This window comes from Zophobas morio, unplaced genomic scaffold (genome assembly GCF_036711695.1).
Source record: "Zophobas morio isolate AGI-343-1 ecotype UQ-CSIRO unplaced genomic scaffold, CSIRO_AGI_Zmor_V1 ptg000054l, whole genome shotgun sequence".
In the NCBI taxonomy this organism is placed as follows: Eukaryota; Metazoa; Arthropoda; class Insecta; order Coleoptera; family Tenebrionidae; genus Zophobas; species Zophobas morio.
The window spans coordinates 3,678,079-3,699,009 of NW_026972159.1; the positions used below are offsets into that span (position 1 = coordinate 3,678,079).

At 27.5% G+C, this 20,931-nt stretch overlaps 1 protein-coding gene across 1 annotated transcript; it reads left to right on the forward strand.

The window, feature by feature from the left end:
- The first annotated feature begins 67 nt into the window (after nt 1-67).
- Nucleotides 68-20,921, forward strand: LOC135142799 (dual specificity mitogen-activated protein kinase kinase 7-like). Its single transcript, XM_064074548.1, has 9 exons — nt 68-380; nt 432-679; nt 730-957; nt 1,007-1,186; nt 1,241-1,455; nt 1,508-1,660; nt 10,627-11,240; nt 11,306-11,489; nt 18,020-20,921. Exons 1-9 carry the CDS (start codon nt 239-241, stop codon nt 18,165-18,167), a joined length of 2,112 nt encoding a protein of 703 aa, XP_063930618.1. The 5' UTR covers nt 68-238; the 3' UTR covers nt 18,168-20,921.
- Nucleotides 20,922-20,931: the final 10 nt, after the last annotated feature.

Below are 20,931 nucleotides of genomic sequence, written 5' to 3' on the forward strand. Positions count from 1 at the left end.
GAAATTGGCGATTTTAATTTTATATTGAACGTTTCGGGTTGTTATAACGTGTCCAGAGTATTTTTCGTGTTTCAGATTTCGCTTGAACTTTTTAAACCCGCAGCTGCTGTCAAGCAAAAACCTAGGGACTTTCGTTTTGTCACTAAGGTGGCAATGGTTTTTTCCTTTGGCAGCTAACAAAAGTTACAGGTTATTTCGCATAGCTGTCATTGGTTTTGACTTTGTAGTGTGTATAAGTATGTCTAGTCAAGAACAGAAAATAAATAATTTATTAGATCGATTAAGACAAGAAGGTAATCCTCCACGCAGCCCCCAAATGTCCGGTAAAAATGTCCCCAGAAATAATGGTGATGTTGCTCACAGTCGCCCCCCTCTTCAATGTAAGTTGTTGCTTTGATTTTTCAATAAAAGCGTAAACGAGGTGTGTTTAGTGGACATTACTGGCCCTAGCAAGAGTAGGCCTAGGGATTTGGCGTTCTCAGCCAGAAGCAATGACAACTTAGAGACTGATAACAAATTGAAAGAAATTATGAAGATTAGTGGTAACTTAACTATTAACAACAAAACATATGAAACAAATATTAAGGATATGGAGAGGCTTGAAGAGTTGGGGTTTGGGACCTGCGGGCACGTTATCAAAATGAGGCACAAACCTAGTAATGAAATAATAGCTGTCAAAGTAATAATCGCACATTGAGCCCCACCTAACCTTAACTGCGTGTGTTTCAGCAAATGAGGCGCTCAGGTAACACAGAAGAAAATAAAAGGATAATAATGGACATAGAAGTGGTTTTAAAATCACACGACTGTAAATACATAGTTCAATGTTTAGGTTGTTTTATTACTGACACAGAAGTTTGGATATGCATGGAATTAATGACTACTTGTTTTGATAAATTACTCAAAAGGTTAGGGAAACCGATACCTGAAGAAATATTGGGTAAAGTGACAGTTGCGGTGAGTACTTGACTCATTTGTTCAAGCTTGAATCAATAATAATTTTTAGACTGTGGAAGCTTTATCATATTTAAAAGATAAACACGGCGTGATACACAGGGACGTCAAGCCCTCAAACATCCTCCTAGACACTAAAGGCCACGTCAAACTTTGTGATTTCGGTATCAGCGGCCGCTTAGTCGACTCAATGGCCAAAACAAGAAGTGCAGGCTGTGCCGCATATCTAGCTGTAATTTTATTGTCGTCCTTATTGTCACTGTTTCCCTCTACTTTATCATTCCAGCCTGAACGCATCGAACCTGATCCGAAAAATCCAGATTATGACATTCGCGCCGACGTGTGGTCCTTGGGGATCACCCTAGTTGAGTTAGCAACTGGCGTGTTTCCATATCCCAACTGCACCACCGACTTTGAAGTTCTAACGAAAGTATTAGGCCAGGATCCGCCGAGTCTTCCTGATACTTTTAGTCCGGAGTTTAGGGAATTTGTCAAGTGTTGGTAGGTGTTTTTTGTATTTGCGCGACGTACAAATGTTTTGGGTTTGTTCTAGTTTGATTAAAGATCAGAAACAGAGGCCTAAATATGCGAAATTGAAGTCTTTGGCTTTTATTAAAAAGTATGAGACTAAGCACGTCGATGTGGGGGAGTGGGCGGTAAAAGCGCTTAAGGAAGCAGACGCTGTGGCTGGTACAACAGCGCCTAGGTACGTTGCATGGTTAGTTTCGTTTTTTTATTTTTTCTTTAGTTTGTAGTTTGGGTGAGTGGGGGAGTGAATGGTGGCGGCGTTGTGGGAAAAAAATTTTAGCACACTTGCTCGCGCGATTAAAAGTAGCTTTTATCACTTGGTCCAGAAATAGACGTATATTGGAGGTCTGCGGTATTTATATACAGTGCAATCAATAGAAATGGCTTTGGTAACCTTGAATTTTTTCTCTTTGTCTCGCATGCCTCGTGAGTGGCAGACAATGAGAAAAACTGTTATTGATTGCAGCTTGTTTTGTAAATTAATTAATTTTACTTCCTGAAAGTAAGCTAAGGCAGTACTGTAAGCGAGTACGACTGGGTACTTTTATGTTTTTTTGAAGTTTCACGACCTCTAGAGTACGAAAAAATAGATCTTCCGTTTCTGTCTGTCTGTTCGAATTTTAAATGTATTAGGAATATCTTGCAGATGGTAAAATGCTAACCAAAATTTGGATAAACATCCCCACGTGTTCAGTTTTTTACCCAAGACATCCAGATTTTTGGGAAAAAATTAAAATTGTATAACAACATTTTGCAATTTAACTTTGAAACTCCAAAACCAATCAAAATTTATTTCCCCCTTATAAAAAACTGTAAAATTGAAAAAAAAAAAAACGGAAAATTGTGATATCAAAAATTGGTCGAAGGTAATTTGTGATATCACAATTTTTCGTTTTTTTTTTTTCGATTTTACAATTTTTTGATACCATTTATATAATTATTATTTACATAATTAATTTTTGAATTTTTTCATTTTTCGTTTCCACAATTTTTCAAGTTCTTGATTTTTATTTTTCGTTTTCAGCTTATTTATTTCCTTTGGTTTTTTAATGTTTCTTTTGATTTTATAATTCTTCCTGTATTCAATTTATCAAATTTTCATTCTTTGATTTTTCAATTCCTCGATTTTCCAGTTCTAAAATTTTTCAATTTCGCAGTTTTTTAATATCACAATTTTTCGTTTTTATTTTATTAATTTTTTCAATTTCTTTTTTCAATTTTTGTTTCCCGACTTCCGGATTTTTCAATTTTTCATTTCTTAAATTTTTTGATTTGCAATTTTTCGGTTTGCAATTGTTCGATTTTTTATTTTCTCAATTTTTAATTTTTCGATTTTTCAATTTTTCGTTTCCTCAATTTTTCAAGTTCTTGATATTTATGTTTCATTTTCCGGATTTTTTAATTTTTCGCTTGTTCATTTCCTTTGTTTTTTCAATGTTTCTTTCGATTTTATAATTCTTCGGTTATTCAGTTTTTCAAATTTTTAGTCTTTGATTTTTCAATTCCTCGATTTTCCAATTTTAAAATTTTTTCAATTTCGCAGTTTTTTGATATCACAATTTTTCGTTTTTTATTATTTTTTTTAATTTCTCTTTTTTTCAATTTTTCCGTTTCCGGACTTCCAAATTTTTCAATTTTGCAATTTTTCGATTTTTCCATTTTTGGTTTCTGCAGTTTTTCAAGTTATTGACTTTTATTTTTCATTTTCCCGATTTTTTTTTCACTTTTTCTTTTTCATATACTTTGTTTTTTCAATGTTTCTTCCGATTTTATAATTTTTTAATTCCTCGATCTTTCAATTTTTAAATCTTTCAATTTCGCAGTTTTTTGATTTCACAATTTGTCATTTTTTATTTTCTTTATTTTTTCAATTTCTTCTTTTTTCAATTTTTCAGTTTCCCAACTTTCAAATTTTTCAATTTTTTGATTTTTCATTTTCTCAATTTTTAATTTTTCGATTTTTCCATTTTTCGTTTCCGCAATTTTTCAAAGTTCTTGATTTTTATTTTTCATTTTACGGATTTTCTAATTTTTCGTTTTTCATTTCCGTTGTTTTTTCAATGTTTCTTTCGATTTTATAATTTTTCCGTTATTCGATTTTTCAAATTTTCAATCATTGATTTTTCAATTCCTTGATTTTTCAACTTTAAATTTTTCAATTTCGCAGTTTTTTGATATCACAATTTTTCGTTTTTTTTTCTTTATTTTTTCAATTTCTCCTTTTTTCAATTTTTCAGTTTCCCAACTTTCAAATTTTTCAATTTTTTGATTTGCAATTTTTAGATTTTCCATTTTCTCAATTGTTAATTTTTCGATTTTTCCATTTTTCGTTTCCGCAATTTTTCAAAGTTCTTGATTTTTTATTTTTCATTTTAGGGATTTTTTAATTTTTCGTTTTTCATTTCCGTTGTTTTTTCAATGTTTCTTTCGATTTTATAATTTTAAGTTTATTCGATGTTTCAAATTTTCAATCTTTGATTTTTCAGTTCCTCGATTTTCCAATTTTAAAATTTTTCAATTTCGCAGTTTTTTGATATCACAATTTGTAGTTTTTTATTTTCTTTATTTTTTCAATTTCTCCTGTTTTCAATTTTTCAGTTTCCCAACTTCGAAATTTTTCAATTTTTTGATTTGCAATTTTTCGATTTTTTTTTTTTCAATTTTTAATTTTTCGGTTTTTCCATTTTTCGTTTCTTCAATTTTTCAAAGTTCTTGATTTTTATTTTTCATTTTACGGATTTTTTAATTTTTCGCATTTTCATTTCCTGCGGTTTTTCAAGGTTGCTTTCGATTTTATAATTCGTCTTTTATTCAATTTTTCAAAATTTCAATCTTTGATTTTTCATTTTCTCAATTTTCCAACTTAAAATTCTTAATTTCGCAGTTTTCCTCAATTTTTCAAGTTCTTGATAAACATCATTTTCCGGATTTTTTCACTTTTCGGTTTTTCATTTCCTTTGTTTTTTCAATGTTGCTTTCGATTTTATAATTTTTAATTTATTCAATTTTTCAGTTTCCCAACTTCGAAATTTTTCAATTTTTTGATTTGCAATTTTTCGATTTTTCATTTTTTCAATTTTTAATTTTTCGGTTTTTCCATTTTTCGTTTCTTCAATTTTTCAAAGTTCTTGATTTTTATTTTTCATTTTACGGATTTTTTAATTTTTCGCATTTTCATTTCCTGCGGTTTTTCAAGGTTGCTTTCGATTTTATAATTCGTCTTTTATTCAATTTTTCAAAATTTCAATCTTTGATTTTTCAATTCCTCGATTTTCCAGTTTTAAAATTTTTCAATTTCTCAGTTTTTTGATATCACAATTTTTCGTTTTTTATTTTCTTTATTTTTTTCAATTTCTCCTTTTTTCAATTTTTCGGTTTTCCAACTTCCAAATTTTTCGATTTCTTGATTTGTAATTTTTAGATTTTTCATTTTCTCAATTTTTCGGTTTTTCCATTCTTCGTTTCCTCAATTTTTCAAGTTCTTGATTTTTATTTTTCATTTTACGGATTTTTTAATTTTTCGTTTTTTCATTTCCTTTGATTTTCCAATGTTTCTTTTGATTTTATAATTCTTCCTTGATTCAATTTTTCAAATTTTCAATCTTTGATTTTTCAATTCTTCGATTTTCCAATTTTAAATTTTTTCAATTTCGCGGTGTTTTAATTTCACAATTTTTCGTTTTTTATTTTCTTTATTTTTTCAATTCCTCCTTTTTTAATTTTTCAGCTTCCCGACTTCCAGATTTTTTAATGTTTCGTTTCTTCAATTTTTTGATTTGCAATTTTTCGGTTTTTTATTTTCTTAATTTTTAATTTTTCGATTTTCCCATTTTTTGTTTCCACAATTTTTCAAGTTCTTGATTTTTATTTTTCATTTTTCGGATTTTTAATTTTTTGTTTTTTCATTTCCTTTGGTTTTTCAATGTTTCGTTTGATTTTATAATTCTTCCTTTATTCAATTTTTCAAATTTTCAATCGTTGATTTTTCAATTCTTCGATTTTCCAATTTTAAAATTTTTCAATTTCGCAGTTCACAATTTTTCGTTTTTTATTTTCTTTATTTTTTCAATTCCTCCTTTTTTAATTTTTCAGCTTCCCGACTTCCAGATTTTTTAATTTTTCGTTTCTTCAATTTTTTGATTTGCAATTTTTCGGTTTGTTATTTTCTTAATTTTTAATTTTTCGATTTTTCCACTTTTCTTTTCCGCAATTTTTCAAGTTCTTGATTTTTATTTTTCATTTTACGGATTTTTTATTTTTTCGCTTTTTCATTTCCTTTGGTGTTTCAATGTTTCTTTCGATTTTATAATTCTTCCTTTATTCAAATTTTCAAATTTTCAGTCATTGATTTTTCAATTCTTCGATTTTCCAATTTTAAAATTTTTCAATTTCGCGGTGTCTTAATATCACAATTTTTCGTTTTTTATTTTCTTTATTTTTTCAATTCCTCCTTTTTTCAATTTTTCAGCTTCCCGACTTCCAGATTTTTTAATGTTTCGTTTCTTCAATTTTTTGATTTGCAATTTTTCGGTTTTTTATTTTCTTAATTTTTAATTTTTCGATTTTTCCATTTTTCGTTTCCGCAATTTTTCAAGTTCTTGATTTTTATTTTTCATTTTACGGATTTTTTAATTTTTCGTTTTTCATTTCCTTCGTTTTTTCAATGTTTCTTTCGATTTTATAATTTTTCGTTTATTCGATTTTTCAAATTTTCAATCTTTTCTCATCACAGGAAATGATTTTTCAAGGTTGCTTTCGATTTTATAATCTTCTTTTATTCAATTCTTCAAATTTTCAGTGTTTGATTTTTTAATTCCTCGATTTTCCAATGTTTAAAGTTTTCAATTTTGCAGTTTTTCGAAATTGAAATTTTTCGATTTTTCATTTTCTCAATTTTTAATTTTTCGATTTTTCAATTTTTTGTTTCCGCAGTTTTTCAAGTTCTTGATTTTTATTTTTCGTTTTCCGAATTTTTTAATTTAATTTTTCGATTTTTCAATTTTTTGTTTCCGCAGTTTTTCAAGTTCTTGATTTTTATTTTTCGTTTTCCGAATTTTTTAATTTTTCCCTTATTCATTTCCTTTGTTTTTTCAATGTTTCTTTCAATTTTATAATTCTTCGTTTATTCAATTTTTCAAATTTTCAATCTTTGGTTTTTCAATTCTTCGATTTCCAAATTTTTCAATTTTGCAGTTTTTCAAAATTGATTTTTTTTTAGTTTCTCAATTTTTAATTTTTTGATTTTTCAATTTTTATTTTCCTCAATTTTTCAAGTTTTTGATATTTTCTGGATTTTTTATTTATCATTTGCTCAATTTAATATCACAGTTTTTTGCTTTTCATTTATTTTGCTTTTTTAATGTTTTTTCAATTTGATAATTTTGCTCTTTTTTAATTTTCAATATTTCGATTTTACGATGTTTCGTTTTTTCGCTTTTGCACATTTTTCAATTTTTTGTTTTTACAATTTTTCAAGTTCTTAATTCCCATTTTTACAATTTTTCAAAGTTTTTATTTTATACTTTTTCGTTTTTTCATTTTTGATTTTTCATTTTACAAATTTTGCAATTTTTCCATTTTTGGATCCGAAAAGTTGAAAAATCGAAACACTAAAAAATCGAAGTCGAACAAGTGGAAAACCTAAAAATTTCAAATCAAGAACTAAAGAAACGGAAAATTAAAAAGAAGAAAAAACGAATCGAGTCAAAAAATTGGACAACTCAAAAATTGTGAAATCGAAAAATTATAGAATCGTCAAAATTGTAAAGTCGAAAAATTAAATATCGAGAAATTGGAAAATTAAAAATCGAAAAACTGAAAAATTGAATAAATGAAAAAGTTTTAAAATCTAATAACTCAAAAATGGGAAAATTCTAAAATCCTAAAATCAAAAAAGTGAAAAATTTTTGAATTATAATTACTGCTATATATTTAAAATGAAAACTAGAAAATCAAATCAAAAATTAGAGAAATGAAAAATCGAAAAATCGAGAAACTGAAAAATCTGAAACCGGAAAAAAGAAAAATTAAAAAATGTAAAAGTTGAAAAACCGAAAAATTGCAATTCGATGAATTAAAAAATCCAAAAATTGAAAAAAATCTAAAAGTGGAAAAACGAAAACTAAAAAAAATCAGAAAAAAGTTGAAAAATTGAAAAACTAAAACTAAAAACTGAAAAAAAAGAAAAATTGAAAACTCGTGAATTTGCAAATTGAAAAATGCAAAATCCAAAAAAGGGAAAAACGGAAATTAAAAATCTCAATAAATTGAAAGACGAAAAACTGAAAAAATCAGACTTGCAATGGCGAAATAGTGGAAAATCGAAAAATCGCAAATCGAAGAACTGAAGAAACGAAAAATTGAAACATTTAAACGTTGAAAATTCTAAAAAAAAAAATCCAAAAATTGGAAACAAAAAAATGGACGAATCGATTAATTGGAAAACCCAAAAATTGCAGGATCGAAAAATGCAAAAATTAAATATCAAGTAATTGAAAAATAAATATCGAAAATTTGAAAAATCGAATAAATGGAAAAGTTTCAAATCCAATAACTGAAAAATGGAAAAATTCTGAAATCATAAACTTGAAAAGGTGAAAAATTTTTGAATTATAATTATTATTACATATTTAAAATGAAAACTAAAAAAATTGCAAATCAAAAATTGAAAAATCGAAAAACTCAAAAATCTAAAACTGGAAAAACGAAAAATTAAAAATCTAAAAGTTGAAAAATCGAAAAATTAATAATAGATAAATCAAGAAATTAAAAAATGGGGTAATTTCAAATTGAAAAAAACAAGAATTTAACATCAGAACATTGAAAAACCAAAAAAATTGAAAATTCGTGAAATTACAAATCGAAAAATTGCAAAATCTAAAAATGGAAAAACGAAAACTAAAAAATCAGAAAAAAATGAAAAATCGAAAAACTGTAAAAACCAACAATTGCAATATTTCACATTGAAAAAAAAGAAAAACGTAATATCAGAACATAGAAAAACCGAAAAATTAAAAAATTAAAAATTGAAAACTCGTGGAATTGCAAATCGAAAAATTGCAAAATCTAAAAATGGAAAAACGAAAAAAAAAAAATCTGAAAAAATTCAAAAATCGAAAACTGAAAAGACCAGTCATTGCAAAGTCGAAAAAGTAGAAAATCGAAAAATTTGAAAACGAAGAACTGTAGAAACGAAAAATCGAATAAATGAAAAAGTTTTAAATCCAATAATTCAAAAATTGAAAAAATCTAAAATTGTAAAATTGAAAAGGTGAAGATTTTTTGAATTATAATTATTATTGTTACATATTTTAAAATGAAAACTCATCAACGAAAAAGTAAAAAATCTAAAACTTGAAAAATTCAGAAATTGAAAACCAAAAAATTGCAAATCGATAAATTAAAAAATCCAAAAATTGGAAAATTTCACATTGAAAAAAGAAAAACTTAACATCAGAACATCGAAAAACCGAAAAATTGAAAAATTGAAAAATTAAAAATTGAAAACTCGTGAAATTGTAAATCGAAAAATTGCAAAATCGAAAAATTGAAAAATTGACAACTAAAAATCGGAAAAATCGAAAAACTGAAAAAACGAGAAATTGCAAAGTCGAAAAAGTCGAAAATCGAAACATAAAATCGAAAAACTGAGGAAACTAAAAATTGTAACATTGAAAAATCGAGAAATGTAAAAATCGTAAAAAATTAATTTAATCGAACAATTGGAAAGAAAAAAAAACGAATCGAATATTTGGAAAATCCAGAAATTGTAAAATCGAAAAATTTAGAATCGTCAAAATTATAAAATCAAAAATATGTAACATTGAAAAATTAAATGTCGAGCAATTGAAAATTTAAAAATCGATAAAATGGAAGTTTTAAAATCCAATAATTGAAAAATGGAAAAATTCTAGTTTTAAAGTTGAAAAGTAAAATTATTACGTTTTGAAATGAAAACTAGAAAAATTTCAAATCAAAAATGCAAGAGACGAAAAAACGAAAAATCGAGTAACTGAAAAATTTGAGTTTGAAAAATCGAAAAATTAAAAAATCTGAAAGTTGAAAAACCGAAAAATTGCGAGTCCAAAAATTTTAAAATCCAACAATTGAAAAATTTCACAATGAATTAAAGGAAAGTTATAAAATCAGAACATTAAAAAACCGAAAAATTGGAAAAATAGAGAAAATACGAATTCCAAATGAAAAATTGAAGAACAAAAAATTTAAAAAAATTGAAATTGAAAAAAGAAAAATATATAACATTGGAACATTGAAAAATCGAACAATTGTAAAATAATAAAAAACAAAAGACCGAAAGAAAAAATTGGAAACTCGAGAAATTTTAAATTGAAAAATTGCAAAATATAAAAATTGAAAAATTCAAAAGTAATCGGAAAGCTGAAGACACAAAAAAATGGAAAATTGAACAACTGAAAAATTCAAGTCGATAAAACCGCGGGAGAATTTTCATAATTTTTCAAAGAAGCGGGATTTGTTGTGTTGGAGGTACTTCACGGGCAAGGGAAATTGTGTCAAAATAATGTTCGACCCCTCGACCATTTTTTAAAATTTTGGTATGCAATCCCAACGCCGCCACTGGTTATGAACGCTAAAAAAGGCATGTGAAAATAAAACAGTTTGTTCAGTTTTTAATAGCATGTATTTGTTTGTATACAGTTTACTAAAAACTAAAAAATATAAACAAACACAGAACATTTTGGATGCATTTATTTTTTGCGTAGTACTCACATTTCTTTTTTTAATTAGTTAATAACGTCAAGTGCATGCTAATGTTTGTCGACACAAGCATGAAACAGTAACACTGATATTATTTTGAACGCCGTAGAATTTTCCAGTAAATAAAAAGTAAAACAATGATGGGAAAAAATCCTCTTTTGCCCCTCATAGGAGTCCCATAGATGAATTATTCGCACATCAAGTGACAACTAAGTTCAAATGTCATAATCAATCTGACAGATGAATTTCTCAGGTCACTAGACTCACGAGATGTACGAAAAATTTACAACACCCCAAAAAAGTTAGGTTATAAAATTCCAACTAATTAATCCACCCCATCTCCCATCGTTGTTTCACCGCTCTTTTACCACGTGATTAATTCGCCTCCATTCCAACTACAACCCCCAGATCGAACATCGCCCAATCCACCCTCCGTCGTTTTTTTACCTCGCATCAACGGCAACCACCCACCACCCAACATCTTGCTCAATACCTGACGAACATCACCAACGGCAACGCGCAGTGCCAGTACAAACCGCTGAAGCCCCCCGAGCCCGCCGCCAAGGGCGGCCAAGAGCCGCCGTCCGCCTACCAGAACCTGCCGCCGGACTCGCGTGGGGGCCACATCTCTCGTCTCGCTACATTCCAATCACTCAATCACCAAAGAAACGATAATCAGCCATATCCGCACCAAAGGACAGCCGACCTACCACACCAAAGCACCACCGAACCCGATAGCCTGTACAGAACTTACTCGCCGTTCAAAGCATATCAGAATCACGTGGCCGCCGCCAAGTCGCAGCGGGGGCGGGACAACGAGGCGCCGGAGACCTCCGGCGGCGCGGTCTCGCCGTTCCCGCAGAGGCGGAGCGAGAGCTGGAAGTCGCCGACCGGCTCGCCGCTGCCGCTGAGGGCGCAGAGCCAGGAGCAGTACAACTGCGGGAACACGAGTCCGATTATACTGCAGAGGTTCTTCCACCAGCAGAAGCAGCAGCAGCTGGCGAAGGAGGCCGAGGAATCCGGTGAGTGCGGGTTTGGGGTTGGAGGGTGTCGGCGAGGGTGGGTTAATGGTGGTTGTTGTGATTAGGAAAGAAAAGGTTTGCCTCCTATATTAAGCTGCAGTTGGGCGGCGACAGGAGCGGGCGGTCGTCGAGGCACCAGAGCCCGGAACCGCCACCCAGAGTCAACCGAGCCGCCAGTAGCGAAAACCAGAGCCCTCTAGCGTTGCACAGGAATTTTTTAGAATCGAACTCGCCGAGTCTGTCAAGGAGGTGTGTATTTTTACTTCCCGAGCGTAAGTTTATGTTTCCGTCTGTCTGTCTGTCTGCCCTCTGTACGGATTTTTATTGGATAGGTAATCTCCGAAACTACTAGACCGATTGTCAATTACACTTGTGGTGTATGAGTGCGTGTCGGGTTTTCACCCAAAACATCCAGATTTAAAAAAAAAAAAATCAAATTGCACAATATTTTGCAATTTAACTTTGAAATTGCCAAACCGACTATTAATAAAAATTTATTCTTTTATCTTATTCGTTTATCCCCTCCCAAAATGTTTGACGTCATCACAAAATTTTGCCGATATCTGAAGTATGCAAAATATTTGCAATATTTTGATTTTCTAATACATATTTCGTTTTTTCGAGTTGACACTATCAATTTTTGAGTTTCAATTTTTTAATTTTTCGTTTCTTCAATTCTTCAAGTTCTTGATTTCTAATTTTTCAAAGTTCTTGTGGCATCGAAAAAATGTAACATTGAAAAATGTGAAAAATTTTCAAAATTGTAATTATTATTACATATTTAAAATCAAAAACTAGAAAAACTGCAAATCAAAAAGTGAACAAACGGAAAATAGAAAAATTATGAAACTGCAAAATCTAAAATTAACAAAAAAAACTAAAATTAAGAGAGTTAAAAGTTGAAAAATCGAAAACCGAAAAGTTGAAAGAACATTGAAAAACGTAAAAATTGAAAAAGTAAATAATATAAAAAAAAAACCAAAACTGAATGTATGTATGAAAAAATGAAAATTGGAAAAAAGAATTACAATTGAAACATCCAAAATAAAAAAATCGAAAATCGAAAAATTGAACATAAAAAATTGATAACTCGAGATATTTTAAATTGAAAAATTTGCAAAATCTAAAAATTAAAGAAACAAAAAAAATGAAACATTGAAAAATCGAAAATTGTAAAAATAAAGAAAATAGAAAATCGGAACCTCAAATTTGAAATAACTAAACAATTTGAAGAAATGAAAATTGAAAAATCGAAAAATTGAAAAATACAAGTCAAAAAATTTAAAAGTCGAATAGATGAAAAAGTTCTAAAATCAAGTAATAGAAAAATGGAAAAACTGAAAAATTTTAATTATTACATACTAAAATGAAAACTAGAAGACTTGCAGATCAAAAATTAAGGAAATGAAAAATTGAAAAATTACGAAACTGAAAATTAAAAAATTAGTAAATTAAAAAAAACGCATTTAAAGAAGGGAAAATTTTAAATCAGTACATTGAAGAAGCGAAAAATTCAAAAATAAAGGCAATAGAGCGAAAAATTGCAATTTGAAAGCTTAAAAATTGAAAACACAATAATTTTAAATCGAAAAATTGCAAAATCCAAAAACTGAAGAAAGAAAAAAAGACGAAAAATAAAAAATTCGCCAATTGAAAAATTGAAGAAACGAAAAATTTGAAATCCAAAATTTTAAGAAATGAAAATTTAAAAATCGAAACATTGAAAAGTCGAATAGATTAAAAAGTTTTAAAATCCAATAACAGAAAAATGGAAAAATTCTAAAATCGTAAAATTGAAAAACTGAAAAATTTTAAAAATTTTATTTATTACATATTTAAAATGACAACTAGAAGGAAACGAAAAATTGAAAAATCATGTAACTGCAAAATATAAAATTGTAAATAAAAAAAATTGGAAAAACAAAAAACTCAAATTGAAAAATTGAGGAAAAGAAAAATTTGAAATCGAAAATTTGAAGAAATAAAGAATGAAGAATCGAAAAATTGAAAAGTCGAATAGATTCAAAAGTTCTAAAATCCAATAATAGAAAAATGGAAAAATTCTGAAATCGTAAAATTGAAAAAGTGAACATTTTTAAAAATTTTATTTATTACATATTTAAAATGAAAACTAGAAAATTTTTGCAAATCAAAAGTTGAGTAAACGAAAAATTGAAAAATCGTGAAACTGAAAAATATAAAATTGCAAATAAAAAAAATTGGAAAATTCGAAAATAAAAAAAGTCGCATTTAAAAAAAGGAAAATTATATTTAAATCAGAACATTGAAGAAACGAAAAATTGATAAATAAAGAAAATAAAAAACCGAAACGAAAAATTGAATATAATTCTGAAAAAGTGAAAATTCGAAATAAAAATAAAAATTGAAACATCCAAAAGTTGGTAAATTGAAAGTCTGAAAAATTTAAAAATGAAAACTCGAAGAGTTGCATGTCCTAAAATTAAAGAGAAAAAAAATGAAAAATTGCAAATCGAAAAATTGAAGAAAGGAAAAATTGAAAAAATTGAAATTGAAAAAACAAAAAATTATAAAATCGAAGCCTAAATTTGAAATAAAAAATTTGAAGCAATGAAAATTGAAAATTCCGAAAATTGAAAAATTCTAAAATCCTAAAATTGAAAAAATCAAAAATTTTAAAAATTTCAATTATCACATATTTAAAATGAAAACTAAAAATCTTGCAAAACAAAAATTAAGTGAAAATTTTAAAAAATTTTAATTGTTACATATTTAAAATGAAAACTAGAAAACTTGCAAATCAAAAGTTGAGGAAACGAAAAATTAAAAAATTATGAAACTGAAAAATATAAAATTGCAAATCATAAAATTGAAAAATTCAAAAATGAAAAAATAAGTCACATTTTTAAAAAAATAGAAAATTATAAAATCAAAACATTGAAAATCTGAAAAATTTAAAAATAAAGAAAATAAAAAATCGAAATGAAAAATTGCAAATTGAAAAATTAAAAATTGACTTGACAATTTTAAACCAAAAAATTGCAAAATCTAAAAATTGAAGAAACAAAAAAATGCGAAATAAAAAATCGAAAATTGAAAAATCGAGGAAAAGAAAAATTTGAAATCGAAAATTTGAAGTAATGAAAATTGAAGAATCGAATAATTGAAAAATTGCAAGTCGAAAAATTGAAAAGTCGAAATGGAAAAATTCTAAAATCGTAAAATTGAAAAAGTGAACATTTTTTAAAATTTCATTTATTACATATTTAAAATGAAAACTAGAAAATTTGCAAGTCAAAAGTTGAGGAAACGTAAAATTAAAAAATCATATACTGGAAAATATAAAATTGCAAATAAAAAAAATTGGAAAATTCAAAAATAAAAAAAAAGTCGCATTTAAAAAAAGGAAAATTATAAAATCAGAAACGAAAAATTGATAAATAAAGAAAATACAAAACCGAAACAAAAAATTGAATATAACTCTGAAAAAGTGAAAATTCGAAATAAAAATAAAAATTGAAACATTCAAAAGTTGGAAAATTGAAAGTCTGAAAAATTTAAAATGAAAACTTGAGAAATTGAAGAAACAAAAAATTATAAAATCGAAGCCTAAATTTGAAATAAAAAATTTGAAGAAATGAAAATTGAAGCAATGAAAATTGAAAAATCGGAAAATTGAAAAATTCGAAAATCCCAAAATTGAAAAAATCAAAAATTTTAAAAATTTCAATTATCACATATTTAAAATGAAAACTAAAAATCTTGCAAAACAAAAATTAAGTGAAAATTATAAAATCAGAACATTGAAAAACTGAAAAATTTAAAAATAAAAAACCGAAATGAAAAATTGCAAATTAAAAAATTAAAAATTGAAAACTCGAGAATTTGAAACCAAAAAATTGCAAAATCTAAAAATTGACGAAACAAAAAAAATTAAAAATAAAAAAATCGCAAACTGAAAAATTGAAAAAAAATTTGAAATCGAAAATTTGAAGAAATAAAAATTGAAGAATCGAAAAATTGAAAAATTAAAAGTCGAAAAATTGAAAAGTCCATTAGATGAAAAAGTTTAAAAATCCAATAATAGAAAAACTGAAAAATTGAAAAAGGGAACAATTTTAAAAATTTTAATTATTACATATTTAAAAACTTGCAAATCAAAAGTTGAGGAAACGAAAAATAAAAAAAACATGAAATTGAAAATATAAAATTGCAATAAAAAAATCGCAAATTGAAAAATTGAAGAAAAGAAAAATTTAAAATCGAAAATTTGAAAAATTCAAAGTCTAAAAATTGAAAAGTTCTAGTAAAATCTAGTAAAAGAAAAATGGACAAAATCTATAATCGTAAAATTGAAAAAGTAAAAGATTTTAAAAAATTTGATTATTAAGTATTTAAAATGAAAACTAAAAAACATGCAAATCAAAAATTAAGTTAACATTTTAAAAATTTTAATTGTTACATATTTAAACTGAAAACTAGAAAACTTGCAAAAAAACACTGGTCAACAGCTAGACTCTAACTTTTATTATAGCAGCCAATTATTATTTAATTAACAATTTTAAATGATATTATAAACGGCTAAACCCAAACTTAGCTCTCATTTAAAAGTAATCTTCAATATTATCCTTTGAAAAATACAAAAATCGTACTATTAAGTAACAGGAAACTTTCTATAAGGTGTATTTTTTTGTGATCAAATTGCTACAAACTTCTTGGGAAACAATAAGAAAACTACGTTTAGTAAGTAGAAAACATGTTATCATCATATAAAAAATTTTAAATTAACATATTCTTAAAAGTGCATTTTATGTATTCGGATCTTGATTTTTTCCCCAAAAATTATGACGACGTGAGTGACGGACATAGAGAACGTTTCCATCTGGGCATTTTGTGGATACAAAAACGTTACCAAGATCGATGGAACCCCTAAATGCTCGCAAAATACGGCGGGACCATCAAGCGAGAGATCTCCAATGAAACCCATAGGAGGCAACCGAAAAAACGTCGGTCTTAGCTGTTTCTTTTGTTTTTTTCTTTTTTTAAACTACAATCGTTGTTTTTTTCTTAATTATGGTTGTTCTTTTGTTAATACATCACTTTTTGCCGTTAAAGATACAAAAATTAAATTGTTTTACCTGCTTTTTTGTTTTTAACATCAAATATGCATTTTTATTTTTAATTGAGCTAAGTTGTAAGGTTTATGCCCTTTGTTACAAACACAGAGACAAATTAAACGAAAACATTACAATTATGTCAAAGTTAGAGAGAAAAAATTGAATTTTGTTGACCAGTGAAATTGGAAAATTCAAAAATGAAAAAATCGCTTTTAAAAAATGGAAAATTGAAAATCAGAACATTTAGGAACCGAAAAATTGAAAAATAAAGAAAATAAAAAACCGAAACGAAAACTTTAAATCAAAAAATTGCAAAATCTAAAAATTGAAACAAAAAAAAAAGAAAAATAAAAAAATCGCAAATGGAAAAATAAAAAAAAGAAATATTTGAAATTGATATTTGAAGAAATGAAACTTGAAAAATTAAAAATCGAAAAATTGAAAAGTCGAATAAATGAAAGAGTTTTAAAATAATCTAAAGATAGAAAAACGGAAAAATTCTAAAATCGTAAAACTGACATTGAATAATTTTGAAAATGATTATTATTTCTATAAAATCTAAAAATTCTATAGTCTTAATATTGAAAAAATGAAAAATTTTTGAATTATAATTATTACATATGTACATATTTAAAATAAAAACTAGAATAATTCTAAATCAAAAATTGAAGAAAATTATAAAATAAGAAAAGTGAAAAATCGAAAAATTGAAAAAATAAGGAAAAGAGAAAACCAAAACGAAAAATTCTAAATCGAAAAATTGAAAAATTAAAAATTGACAGCTCGAGAAATTTTAAATTGAAAAATTGCAAAATCTAAAAATTGAAGAAATAAAAAAATGAAAAATGGAAAAAATCGCAAATTGAAAAATTGAAGAAACGAAAAATTAAAAAAATTGAAATTGAAAAAACAAAAAATCGAAACATTCAAAAATAAAAAAATTATAGAAATAAAGAAAATTGAAAATCAAAACGAAAAATTTGAAATATAAAATTTGAAGAAATGAAAATTGAAAAATTGAAAAGAATGGATGGAAAAATTCTAAAATCGTAAAATTGAAAATTTAAAAATGATTAGAAATGAAAAAAATTTAGCATTTAAAAAAAGAAAAATTATAAAATCAGTACATTAAAGAACCGAAAAATTGAATTGCAAAATCTAAAATTTAGAGAAACGAAAAATTGAAAAATTAAAAATAGAAACATTGAAAAGTCGAATAGATGAAAAAATTTGAAAGTCCAATAACAAAAAAAAAACGGAAAAATCTAAAACTGAATAAATCTAAAAATTGAAGCAACTAAAAGTTGAAAAATCGAAACATTTAAAAATGAAAACTCGAGGCGTTGCATATAGTAAATTGAGGAATCAAAAAAATCAAAAATTGAAAAATTGCTAATTGAAAAAATGAAGAAACGAAAAATTTGAAGATATGAAAAGTATGTGAAAGAATCAAAAAACTGAAAAATTAAAAAATGAAAAACTAAATTGAAAACTTGAGAAATTTTAAATCCAAAAATTGCAAAATCTAAAAACTGAAGCAACTGAAAATTGAAAAACTCAAAAATTTAAATTTGAAAACTTGAAAAATTGCAATTCGAAAAACCAAAGTAACAAAAAAATGAAAACTCGAAGAATTGAAAAATTCAAGTTGAAAAAAGTGTTAAAAAACTGGTTATTTCGCAGGTACATCTCGCCAACGCCGCCTGTCCCGCCCCCGCGACGACTCTCCGAGAGCACATCAGTGCCTGGCTCTCCGCAACACCTGAGAGCGAGGTTTCACTACACCCCCGAACCGCAGAGGCGCTTATTCCACAACAACGACGTGTCATAACAGCTGTAGGTTAAATTAGTGTGAGTACTTACCATATTCAGGTCATCAAATTGGATAATAATGAAACGCCAATTATGATTTTTTAATCGGAAACTAATTGCCTTTATAGTATTGCTGCTGCAGGGTGTAAAGAAATAAGCTAAAGCTTTTCGATTTTAATGGTGCTTGAGATTTTTTGTTAACGATATTCAAATCAACGTGAACGACGACCGAATAATTAAGCAAGCTTCCAACTATCAACATTTTGTCAATAAATAAATGTAATTTACTAAAATTAAGGTTAGTATTGCTGCATAGGCCAAGTTTAGAAGTCGAAGCGACACCACATAAGCCAATTTGAAAACAGCACCCTGTATATTTTTGAAAATCTCGGTGGTGCAGTTGTCGCGGTCGTACAATCCGTAGGTCGGGACCAGGGGCGGCTGGTCAGGGGCGGCAGGGTCGGCCACGCCGTACCAGTCATTTTAAAATACTTAGTAAGCGTTGAAATTAGAAAATAAAAAAAGAAATAAAGTTTGAATGTACGTTAGGATAGACCATATATATTAAAAATATATTTTATTATATTGTAGGTACAAAATAAAGCATTTGTTGCTAATTTTAAATGCTGATAAACACGCTTTGCCGGCGAGATTTCGGCAAGCCGTACCCAGGAATGCATTATGCTCGATGTTTCGACTTCGTAGCAGCTTACGGTTTCATCGTTCTCTTTGTCTAGTACACTGTAGTAGACAAAGACCTGGCGGAACGTATGTTGTGCCAGGTCCGGCGAAATCCTCCTTCGCCGTACCCAGCAACGCGAATTTAGTTTTTAAAACGCTTAATATTTAAGATAGCTAACCAAATTACAAAACAATAACGGCTTCGATGTTCTTCACTGCATACTATTTTTTTTTAATAATAATTGTCGATTTAATACATTTTTCTGTGTATGAATAATAAACGAAAAAAATTACATTAAATTATCTAAAATTTTATTTTTCGTACATAACTTAGCTACAACATAAATGCGCTTTTTCTGTATTTTTAGCATCTAAGCGTTTTCAGATATTTCAGAAACGAATTTAAAGTTTTAAATCATTTTAATTTTTCAATTATTCAATTAATTTATTTGACAATTTGTCATATACATTAAAAAAAATAAATGTAAATGAAGATAGTTAACAGTTGGTACTTTTATTATTACTTTTTTTATATTTTTTAACTGCATGTCATTATTTAATTATTATTATTTAATTGTGGATGTCCGGGGTCGGCAAGCCGTATAGCCGCCGGTCGACGGGGAACTCAGTAAAAATAATGTTTCGGTGGTTCTCAATTAATGATAAAGCAGAACAAGTAGAATTAAGGATTAATAGTATTTGGAATCAAACTGACATTGTCAATTTCCTATAAAAAATTATTTTAACAGGTCGAAACATTTGAGATGTTTTGTACATCCTGGCACGTAAAATGTCAGTGGTTAATGAATAGTAGCCATACATTACAAAAATATATAACACCAAGGTGTAGACTCAAAATATTTGGCCGACCCGAAATTTTGACCCACCAGCCGCCACTGGTCGGGACACTGCCACGAAAAAGTCAAAACAAAAAGTAACATCGCAGGTGGCGAAATAAAAATGACAGGATTAGGTTAACAAATTTTGTCACTTGTTTGTCTAGTCTGTGACAGTTCTATGGTGGCATAATTTGTTAATAGTACTATACCCTAACCTATCTACCTCTACAGCCATGGCTTTTAACGAGAGGAGCGAAGGCATGTCAAGTTTGACGTTTCAGCGTAACCTTGAAATATATTTTTTTACATCATTAGCTTATATTAGTGTCAAATTTATATTTAAGGGTACGTTCGAAAATATGTTTCGAACAAATAAGATATTTTGAAGTTGATATCGCTTTCGTGTAACAATTTTTTTTTTAATTGCGAACAATTATCACTGCCTTCGTCCGAATTTAAACCGTGCACGTTGGTTTGAGTACTGTCGAATTTACGAAGCGTCTTTGGTTTTATTATCGTGTGTTCTGCTGTGTTTTTGAAACATAGTCACTTTACATTACTAGTCTTTAATCCGTCAGGATGTTGGTTGCTGGTCCTGTGTATTATTAATTTTATAAGTAATTTATCATTTTAAAATCACATCTATAATTTTAGCGTTAAATGACTTCAAGATTTAAAGCAAACAATTTATTGGACTGATATTTATTAAAATTACTCGTTAGTCTGTTCCTTTGGAGAAATGGTCTACACTGGAACTGTTTCGAGTGTGGACGATTTCTAGTTTGACGTTGCGTCGAGTCGAAGCGACATTGTTTTGATTAAACTAATCAAGCATTGCCTCGACGGAATGTCAATTCGGTTTCCTATTTTTTAATGTCACAATTAAAACGTGGAGACTGATTTAGTTCTTTTTATTTTTCTGCTATGTTAATATTTATTGAATCTTTGTAATTAACATGAGTTTAGAAAAACTACTAAATGCTCTAATTTAAGATAATTTTAAAGGCTGTTAATTCTGTCATTTGTCAACATTTCACAAGTATTGCAACTCTAAAATTCATTCGCAGTTTGTTGTACCCGTTATTCGTTTTTGTTACAGGTTTTAATTCTTTTTAATCACAATAACGATAAACTTGTTGTTATTGTTTGTTTGTAAATAATTAAAGATGCCATACCTGATATTACTGTATAGTTTAATTTAAAAGATGTAAATATTACCTACCTGATTATAATTAAAAGATATTTTAAAACGACTCGCTTTTC